This window comes from Protopterus annectens, chromosome 10.part0, assembly GCF_019279795.1.
Source record: "Protopterus annectens isolate FY-2018-M chromosome 10.part0, PAN1.0, whole genome shotgun sequence".
Taxonomy (NCBI): Eukaryota; Metazoa; Chordata; order Ceratodontiformes; family Protopteridae; genus Protopterus; species Protopterus annectens.
Window position 1 is genome coordinate 1,813,877,545 of NC_056744.1, and position 12,368 is coordinate 1,813,889,912.

At 42.0% G+C, this 12,368-nt stretch overlaps 1 protein-coding gene across 1 annotated transcript in view; it reads right to left on the reverse strand.

The window, feature by feature from the left end:
- LOC122814513 (trimeric autotransporter adhesin AtaA-like) overlaps nt 1-11,867 on the reverse strand; it is a 100,777-nt gene extending 88,910 nt beyond the window's left edge. Inside the window, exons 1-2 of the mRNA XM_044087087.1 lie at nt 10,902-11,867; nt 4,527-9,036 (exon numbers count right to left, since the gene is read on the reverse strand). Of these exons, the coding sequence (XP_043943022.1) occupies nt 4,527-9,036; nt 10,902-11,867 (5,476 nt within the window). The remainder of the gene's footprint in view (nt 1-4,526; nt 9,037-10,901) is intronic.
- Nucleotides 11,868-12,368: the final 501 nt, after the last annotated feature.

Consider the following 12,368-nt stretch of genomic DNA (forward strand, 5'->3'; position numbering starts at 1 on the left):
CTACCCTATTCCATCATAAATCCCGTACATAAAAACACCACCACAATCCAAGGATGACTAACTACCCTATTCCATCATGAATACTGTACATAAAAACACCACCATGATCCAAGGATGACTAACTACCCTATTCCATCATAAATCCCGTACATAAAAACACCACCACAATCCAAGGATGACTAACTACCCTATTCCATCATGAATCCCGCACATAACAAGACCAGAATACAAGGATGATGAACTACCCTATTCCATCAAAAATCCTCCATATAAGGACACCACCACAATCCAAGGATGACTAACTACCCTATTCCATCATGAATCCCGTACATAATAACACCACCACAATCCAAGGATGACTAACTACCCTATTCCATCATGAATCCCGTACATAATAATACCATGACAATCCAAGGATGAATAACTACCGTATTCCCTAATGAATCCTATACATAATAACACCAGCACAATCCAAGGATGACTAACTATGCTAGTCCATCATGAATCCCGTACATAATAACATCACCACTATCCAGGGATGACTAACTACCCTATTCCATCATGAATCCTGTACATAATAAGACCACCACAATCCAAGGATGACTAATTACCCTTTTCCAACATGAATCCCGCCCATAATAATGCCACCTCAATCCAATGATGATGAACTATCCTATTCCATCATGAATCCCGTACTACATTACACTAACATACTTCAAGGATGACTAACTACCCTATTCCATCATGACTCCCGTACATAATAACACCACCACAATCCAAGGATGACTAACTACCCTAAGCCATCATGAATCCTGTACATAATAACACCACCACAATCCAAGGGTGAATAACTACCCTATTCCACCATGAATCCTGCACATAACACTACCTCAGTCTAAGAATGATTAACTACCCTATTCTATCATGAATCCTGTACATAATAACCCCACCACAATCCAAGGATGATTAACTGCATATTCCATCAGGAATCCTGGATATAATAACACCACTACAACCCAAGGATGACTAACTACCTTATTCAATCATGAACCCCACTAATGATAAATTACACAACCACAATCCAAGGATTACTAACTACACTATTCCATCATGAATTGTGTATGTAATAACATACACTATTCCATTCCATCATGAATTGTGTATGTAATAACCCCACCACAATCCAAGGATAATTGACTACCTATTCCATCATGAATCCTGGATATAATAACACCAATACAATCCAAGGAAGACTAACTACCCTATTCAATCATGAACCCACTAATAATAAATTACACCACCACAATCCAAAGATTACTAATTACACTATTCCATCATGAATTGTGTATGTAATAACATACACTATTCCATTCCATCATAAATTGTGTATGTAATAACACCACCTCAATCCAAAGATGATGGACTACCCTATTCAGTCATGAATCCCATACAGAATAACACCACCACAATCCAAGGATAACTAACTACCCTATTCCATCATAAATCCCGTACATAAAAACACCACCACGATCCAAGGATGACTAACTACCCTATTCCATCCTGAATCCCATACATAACACCACCACAATCCAAGGTTGACTAACTACCCTATTCCATCATAAATCCCATACATAAAAACACCACCACAATCCAAGGATAACTAACTACCCTATTCCATCATAAATACCGTACATAAAAACACCACCACGATCCAAGGATGACTAACTACCCTATTCCATCCTGAATCCCATACATAACACCACCACAATCCAAGGTTGACTAACTACCCTATTCCCTCATGAATCCTGTACATAATAACACCACCACAATCCAAGGATGACTAACGACTTAAGTCCATGAATCCCATATATAATAACACCATCACAATCGAAGTATGACTAACTACCCTATTCCATCATGAATACTGTACATAAAAACACCACCATGATCCAAGGATGACTAACTACCCTATTCCATCATAAATCCCGTACATAAAAACACCACCACAATCCAAGGATGACTAACTACCCTATTCCATCATGAATACTGTACATAAAAACACCACCATGATCCAAGGATGACTAACTACCCTATTCCATCATAAATCCTGTACATAAAAACACCACCACAATCCAAGGATGACTAACTACCCTATTCCATCATGAATACTGTACATAAAAACACCACCATGATCCAAGGATGACTATCTACCCTATTCCATCATAAATCCCGTACATAAAAACACCACCACAATCCAAGGATGACTAACTACCCTATTCCATCATAAATCCCGTACATAAAAACACCACCATGATCCAAGGATGACTAACTACCCTATTCCATCCTGAATCCCATACATAATAACACCACCACAATCCAAGGTTGACTAACTACCCTATTCCCTCATGAATCCTGTACATAATAACACCACCACAATCCAAGGATGACTAACGACTTAAGTCCATGCGGAATCCCATATATAATAACACCATCACAATCGAAGTATGACTAACCACCTATTCTATCATGAATCCTGTGCATAATAACACCATCACAATCCAAAGATGATGAACTACCCTATTCCATTATGAATCCCATACATAACAAGACCAGAATCCAAGGATGATGAACTACCCTATTCCATCATAAATCCTCCATATAATGACACCACCACAATCCAAGGATGACTAACTACCCTGTTCCGTCATGAATCCTGTACATGATAACACCACCACAATCCAGAGATGATGAACTACCCTATTCCATCATGAATACTGTACATAAAAACACCACCACAATCCAAGGATAACTAACTACCCTATTCCATCATGAATCCCGTACATAATTACACCACCACAATCCAAGGATGAAGAACTACCCTATTCCATCATAAATCCTCTATATAATGACACCACCACAATCCAAGGATGACTTACTACTCTATTCCATCATGAATCCTGCACATAACGCCACCTCAATCCAAGGATGACGAACTACCCTATTTCATCCTGAAACCTGCACATAATAACACCATCACACTACAAGGATCACTAACTACCCTATTCCATCATGAATCCCACACATAACACCACCACAATCCAAGGATGACTAACTACCCTATTCCATTCTGAATGGTATACATAGTAACACCACTACAATCCAAGGATGACTAACTACCCCATTCCATCATGAATCCCGTACATAATAACACCACCACAATCCAAGGATGACTAACTTCCCTATTCCATCATGAATGGTATACATAGTAACACCACCACAATCCAAGGATGACGAACTACTCTATTCCATCATGAATCCTCCATATAATGACACCATCACAACCCAAGGATGACTAACTACCCTATTCCATCATGAATCCCACACATAACACCACCACAATCCAAGGATGACTAACTACCCTATTCCATTCTGAATGGTATACATAGTAACACCACTACAATCCAAGGATGACTAACTACCCAATTCCATCATGAATCCCGCACATAGTAACACCACCACAATCCAGGGATCACTAAACACCCCATTCCATCATGAATCCCATACATAATAACACCACCACAATCCAAGGATGACGAACTACTCTATTCCATCATGAATCCTCCATATAATGACACCATCATAACCCAAGGATGACTAACTACCCTATTCCATCATGAATCCCATGCATAATAACACCACCACAATCCAAGGATGATTAAGTACCTGTTCCATCATGAATCCTGTACATAACACCACCACAATCCAAGGATGAATAACTACCTAATTCCATCATGAATCCTGTACATAATAACACCACCACAATCCAAGGATGACTAACTGCCCTATTCCATCATGAATCCTATACATAATAACACCACATAACTACCCTAGTCCCTAATGAATCCTGTACATAATAACACCACCACAATCCAGGGATCACTAACAACCCCATTCCATCATAAATCCCGTACATAACACCACCATAATCCAAGGATGACTAGCATCCCTATTCCAGCATGAATCCTATACATAATAACACCACATAACTACCCTATTCCCTAATGAATCCTGTACATAATAACACCACCACAGTCCAAGGATGACTAACTACCCTATTCCATCATGAATCCTGTACATAAAAACACCACCACAATCCAAGAATAACTAACTACCCTATTCCATCATGAATCCTGCACATAATAACACCACCACAATCCAGGGATCACTAACAACCCCATTCCATCATGAATCCCGTACATAACACCACCATAATCCAAGGATGACTAACATCCCTATGTCATCATGAATCCTGCCTATAATAACACTACCTCAATCCAAGTATGACAAACTACCTTATTCCATCATGAATAGTACCTTACCATCATTACCCTGTACCATACCCTCATTACCCCATACCTTACTGTCATTACCCTGTACCTTACTGTCATTACCCTGTACCTTACCGTCATTACCCCATACCTTACTGTTTTTACCCTGTACCTTACTGTCATTACCCTGTACCTTACCGTCATTACCCCATACCTTACTGTTTTTACCCTGTACCTTACTGTCATTACCCTGTACCTTACTGTCATTACACTGTACCTTACCATCATTATCCAGTACCATACTGTCATTACCCTGTACCTTACTGTCATTACTGTATACCTTACTGTCATTAACCTGTACCTTACTGTCATTACCCTGTACCTTCCTGTCATTACGCAGTACGTTACCATCATTACCCCGTACGTTACTGTCATTACCCTGTACCTTACTGCCATTACCCTGTACCTTACTGTCATTACCCTTTACCTTACTGTCATTACCCTGTACCTTACTGCCCTTACCCAGTACCTTACTGTCATTATCCAGTACCATACTGTCATTACCCAGTACCATACTGTCATTACCTTGTACCTTACTGTCATTACCCCGTACCTTACTGTCATTATCCTTTACCTTAATGTCATTGCCCTGTACCTTACTGTCATTACTCTGTACCTTACAGTCATTATCCTGTACCTTACCATCATTACCCCGTACCTTACTGTCATTACCCTGTACCTTACTGTTATTACCCTGTACCTTCCTGTCATTATGCAGTACCTTACCATCATTACCCCATACGTTACTGTCATTACCCTGTACTTTACTGCCATTACCCAGTACCTTCCTGTCATTACCCAGTACCTTACTGTCATTACCCCGTACCTTACTGCCATTACCCAGTACCTTACTGTCATTACCCAGTACCTTACTGTCATTACCCTGTTCCTTACTGTCATTACCCTGTACCTTACTGTCATTACCCCGTACCTTACTGTCATTACTCTGTACCTTACTGTCATTACCCTGTACCTTACTGTCATTACCCTGTACCTTACTGTCATTACCCTGTACCTTATCATCATTACCCAGTACCTTCCTGTCATTACTCTGTACCTTACTGTCATTACCCCATACCTTACTGTCATTATCATTTACCTTAATGTCATTGCCCTGTACCTTGCTGCCATTACCCTGTACCTTACTGCCCTTACCCTGCACCTTACCATCATTACCCAGTACCTTACTGTCATTACTCTGTACCTTACTGTCATTATCCTGTACCTTACCATCATTACCCTGTACCTCACTGTCATTACTCTGTACCTTACTGTCATTATCCAGTACCTTACTGTCATTACCCTGTACCTTACTGTCATTATCCTGTACCTTACCATCATTACCCAGTACCTTACCATCATTACTCTGTACCTTACTGTCATTACCCAGTACCTTACCGTCATTACTCTGTACCTTACTGTCATTACCCAGTACCTTACCATCACTACTCTGTACCTTATTGTCATTACCCAGTACCTTACTGTCATTATCCTGTACCTTCCTGTCATAACCCAGTACCTTACTGTCATTACCCAGTACCTTACGGTCATTACTCTGTACCTTACTGTCATTACCCAGTACCTTCCTGTCATTACCCTGTACCTTACCATCATTACTCTGTACCTTACTGTCATTACCCTGTACCTTACTGTCATTACTCTGTACCTTACTGTCATTACCCATTACCTTACTGTTATTACCCTGTACCTTACTGTCATTACGCAGTACCTTACTGTCATTACCCTGTGCCTTATTGTCATTACCTTGTACCTTACTGTCATTACCCTTTACCTTACTGTCATTACCACGTACCTTACTGTCATTACCCTGTACCTTACTGTCATTACCCAGTACCTTACTGTCATTACCCTGTACATTACTGTCATTACCCTGTACCTTACTGTCATTACCCTGTACATTACTGTCATTATCCTTTACCTTAATGTCATTGCCCTGCACCTTACTGTCATTACACTGTACCTTACTGCCATTACCTTGTACCTTACTGTCATTACTCTGTACCTTACTGTCATTACCCAGTACCTTACTGTCATTACTCTGTACCTTACTGTCATTACCCTGTACCTTACTGTCATTACCCTTTACCTTACTGTCATTACCCTGTACCTTACTGCCCTTACCCTGTACCTTACCATCATTACCCAGTACCCTAATGCCATTACCCAGTACCTTACTGTCATTACCCTGTACCTTACTGCCCTTACCCTGTACCTTACCATCATTACCCAGTACCTTAATGCCATTACCCAGTACCTTAATGTCATTGCCCTGCACCTTACTGTCATTACCCTGTAATTTACTGTCATTACCTTGTACCTTACTGTCATTACCCTGTACCTTACTGTCATTACTCTGTACCTTACTGTCATTACCCTGTACCTTACTGTCATTACCTTGTACCTTACTGTCATTACCCTTTACCTTACTGTCATTACCCCATACCTTACTGTCATTACCGTGTACCTTACTGTCATTACCCTTTACCTTACTGTCATTACCCTGTACCTTACTGTCATTACCTTGTACCTTACTGTCATTACCCTTTACCTTACTGTCATTACCCAGTACCTTACTGTCATTACCCTGTACCTTACCATCATTACTCAGTACCTTAATGCCATTACCCAGTACCTTACCGTCATTACTCTGTACCTTACTATCATTATCCTGTACCTTACTGTCATTACCCTGTACCTTACTGTCATTACTCTGTACCTTACTGTCATTATCCTGTACTTTACTGTCATTACCCTGTACCTTACCGTCATTACCCCGTACCTTACCGTCATTACCCAGTACCTTACTGTCATTACCCAGTACCTTACTGCCCTTACCCTGTACCTTACTGTCATTACCCCGTACCTTATTGTCATTACCCTGTACCTTACTGTCATTACCCAGTACTTTACTGCCCTTACTCTGTACCTTACCATCATTGCCCAGTACCTTAATGCCATTACCCAGTACCTTACCGTCATTACTCTGTACCTTACTGTCATTATCCTGTACCTTACTGTCATTACCCTGTACCTTACTGTCATTACTCTGTACCTTACTGTCATTATCCTGTACCTTACTGTCATTACCCTGTACCTTACCATCATTACCCCGTACCTTACTGTCATTACCCAGTACCTTACTGTCATTACCCTGTACCTTACCATCATTACCCCGTACCTTACTGTCATTACCCTGTACCTTACTGTCATTACCCAGTACCTTACCATCATTACCCTGTACCTTACCATCATTACCCCGTATCTTACTGTCATTACCCTGTACCTTACTGTCATTACCCAGTACCTTACCATCATTACCCCGTACCTTACTGTCATTACCCTGTACCTTGCTGTCATTACCCAGTACCTTACTGCCATTACCCAGTACCTTACTGTCATTACCCTGTACCTTACTGTCATTACCCAGTACCTTACCATCATTACCCCGTACCTTACTGTCATTACCCTGTACCTTGCTGTCATTACCCAGTACCTTACTGTCATTACCCAGTACCTTACTGCCCTTACCCTGTACCTTACTGCCATTACCCAGTACCTTACTGTCATTACCCAGTATCTTACTGTCATTACCCAGTACCTTACTGTCATTACCCTGTACCTTACTACCATTACCCAGTACCTTACTGTCATTACCCTGTACCTTACTGTCATTACCCAGTACCTTACTGTCATTACCCTGTACCTTACTGTCATTACCCAGTACCTTACCATCATTACCCCGTACCTTACTGTCATTACCCTGTACCTTACTGTCATTACCCAGTACCTTACCATCATTATCCCGTACCTTACTGTCATTACCCTGTACCTTACTGTCATTACCCAGTACGTTACTGCCATTACCCAGTACCTTACTGTCATTACCCTGTACCTTACTGTCATTACCCAGTACCTTACTGCCATTACCTAGTACCTTACTGCCCTTACCCTGTACCTTACTGCCATTACCCTGTACCTTACTGTCATTGCCCTGTACCTTACTGTCATTACCCTGTACCTTACTGCTATTAGCCAGTACCTTACTGTCATTACCCTGTACCTTACTGTCATTACCCAGTACCTTACTGTCATTACTCTGTACCTTACTGTCATTATCCTGTACCTTACCATCATTGCCCTGTACCTTAATGCCATTACCCAGTACCTTACTGTCATTACCCTGTACCTTACTGTCATTACCCAGTGCCTTACTGTCATTACACTGTACCTTACTGCCATTACCCAGTACCTTACTATCATTACCCTGTACCTTACTGTCATTACCCAGTACCTTACTGTCATTACCCTGTACCTTACTGTCATTACCCCGTACCTTACTGTCATTACCCAGTACCTTACTGTCATTACACTTTATCTTACTGTCATTACCCAGTACCTTACTGTCATTACTCTGTACCTTACTGTCATTATCCTGTACCTTACCATCATTACTCTGTACCTTACTGTCATTACCCTGTACCTTACTGTTATTACCCTGTACCTTGCTGTCATTACCCAGTACCTTACTGTCATTACCCTGTACCTTACTGTCATTACCCAGTACCTTACCATCATTACCCCATACCTTACTGTCATTACCCTGTACCTTACTGTCATTACCCAGTACCTTACCATCATTACCCCATACCTTACTGTCATTACCCTGTATCTTGCTGTCATTACCCAGTACCTTACTGCCATTACCCAGTACCTTACTGTCATTACCCAGTACCTTACTGCCCTTACCCAGTACCTTACTGCCATTACCCAGTACCTTACTGTCATTACCCAGTACCTTACCAAGCGATTGCAGCCCCCCAAACATCTCCAACGCCCAAGTGAGAACTGCTCTCTCCAAAGCAAAAAACACAGCATCCATGGGACCTGATGGTGTCCCCGGCTGTGTGCTCCATGAACTCAACGAGGAATTAAACCCACAGCTAGGACAGCTGTTTAATCATAGTCTTACCTCTGGATACGTACCCAGGGAGTGGCGCACTGCAACTGTGGTCCCACTTCACAAAGGCGGTGCCTCCACCGACCCTGGAAATTACCGGCCCATTAGCTTGACAAGCCTTATCTGCAAAGCCATGGAGAGGATCATAATGGACCTCATAAATAAAGACATAGGAATTTGCAGACTTTGGATCCATCCCAGTTTGGCTTTGTCAAAGGCAGATCATGCCTTCTAAACTTGGTTGACTTTTTCAAACAGTCACCAAAGCCATTGATGAGGGAAAGGCAGTCCATACAGCCTACCTCGATCTGGCGAAGGCCTTCGATACAATACCCCACTCGGGTATCATTGAAAAACTCATCAGCTTAAATGTTAACCCATACATCACAAGATGGGTTGCAAACTGGCTGAGTGACAGAACCCACAGGGTCAGAGTTGCTGGCGCCATGTCAGACTCAAAGCCTGTCACAAGTGGTGTACCACAGGGCTCAGTCCTGGGCCCACTCTTGTTTGGCATCTACTTTTCCGAAGTACAAACAAACACAGGAGGGTTATGGCTGACAAAATTTGCAGATGACTGCAAACTGGGCGCCATAGTAGAAAACACATCTGACACAGATATCCTTCAGAAGGGTCTCACAGAAACGGATAACTGGTGCCAGAGCCATGGCCTAAAGTTAAATGCCAAAAAATGCATAGTCATTCCCTTCGGGAAAAACAAGGTTACCCCTAGCTACCAAATAGGTGGCAATCCACTGAGCACAGAAGAAGTTATCAGGGACCTGGGGACCCAGGTTGATAGTAGTCTGTCATTCGACACCCATGTAGCTAAAGTAGTTAGGAAGACCTTCTACATTGCCCACCTTATCATGAAGGGATTCTCATCTAGATCAAGGGAGGTCATAGTCTCCCTATACTCATCACTCATCAGACCAATGATTGAGTACAATGCCCCATTCGGAATGTATCTGACCCGACACTTGCAGCAGCTGGAGAGGCCACAAAGTTCCTCACCAAAAGGATAAAGGGTCTCAAACATCTGTCCTATGCTGCCCGACTGAAATAACTCCAGCTCTATTCAGTCGCCACGCTTGCTCAGAGGTGACCTTTGCCTAACATACAAGGCCATGTCAAACCCAGATTTGATGAATATGCTTCACCTCAAAAATCTAGATCCATCAGAGCCACAAGGCGGAGACTTAAACCTCGACACGGCTATTAATAGGACGTGCTGGAGGGATAGATTCATCACCCAAAGACTCCCTATGCTGTGGAATAAAATCCCGGTATATGTGAGGCAGAGCACCTCGCTGGCCTTGTTCAAGAGAAATCTTGACCAATGGATGGGAGATCGCAGATATACCCCAGGGATTACCTCAGTGTCACTGCTCAACAGAGGCACAGCAAAATAATGGGTATAGTTCCCCATACTAAAGGGGTGGCGTAAGCCACAAAACTATGGGCTAGGCTTGTAAATGCCCTCGGGCAGATAGCCTAGTATGAACCTATGAACCTATGAACTTATTACCCAGTACCTTACCATCATTACCCCGTACCTTACTGTCATTACCCTGTACCTTGCTGTCATTACCCAGTACCTTACTGCCATTACCCAGTACCTTACTGTCATTACCCTGTACCTTACTGTCATTACCCAGTACCTTACTGTCATTACCCAGTACCTTACTGCCCTTACCCTGTACCTTACTGTCATTACCCAGTACCTTACTGCCATTACCCAGTACCTTACTGTCATTACCCAGTACCTTACTGTCATTACCCTGTACCTTACTGTCATTACCCTGTACCTTACTGCCATTACCCAGTACCTTACTGTCATTACCCTGTATCTTACTGTCATTACCCAGTACCTTACTGTCATTACTCAGTACCTTACCGTCATTACCCAGTACCTTACCATAATTATCCCGTACCTTACTGTCATTACCCTGTACCTTACTGTCATTACCCAGTACGTTACTGTCATTACCCAGTACGTTACTTCCATTACCCTGTACCTTACTGTCATTACCCAGTACCTTACTGCCATTACCCAGTACCTTACTGCCCTTACTCTGTACCTTACTGCCATTACCCAGTACCTTACTGTCATTACCCTGTACCTTACTGTCATTACCCTGTACCTTACTGCCATTACCCAGTACCTTACTGTCATTACCCTGTACCTTACTGTCATTACCCAGTACCTTACTGTCATTACCCTGTACCTTACTGTCATTACCCAGTACCTTACTGCCATTACCCAGTACCTTACTGCCCTTACTCTGTACCTTACTGCCATTACCCAGTACCTTATTGTCATTACCCTGTACCTTACTGTCATTACCCTGTACCTTACTGCCATTACCCAGTACCTTACTGTCATTACCCTGTACCTTACTGTCATTACCCAGTACCTTACTGTCATTACCCTGTACCTTACTGTCATTACCCAGTACCTTACTGTCATTATACTGTACCTTACTGTCATTACTTACCATTACTCAACCCAAACAAAACTAAACTACTCATCTTCCAACCAGCCAAACATACTCAAAACAACTCTCACTTTAACATCACAGCAAAAGACAACACCACTATATACCCAACTGAACACACCAAATTGCTAGGAGTGGAAATAGACAATAAACTAAAATTTGACATCCACATATCCATGACCATAAAAAAGTCCACAAAAAACTAGGAGCATTATACAGAAATAAACAATTTCTCACCAAAGCAGCAAAGATTTCAATAGCAAATTCCCACCTTATCTCCACCCTACTTTATGCCTCTCCAGTATATACCAACCTAAGGCAATGTGATCTAAACAAGCTAGAGACCTGCTACAACAAAATCGCAAAATTCGCCACAGGGGCATCCTACCGTAGTCAACACTGTCTCTCACTTGCTGAACTGGGCTGGCTTGAACTCCCTCACCTCCTTCAGTGGTATCAACTCTCACTCACACACAAACTAGTAAACCATCCACTAAATGTCCC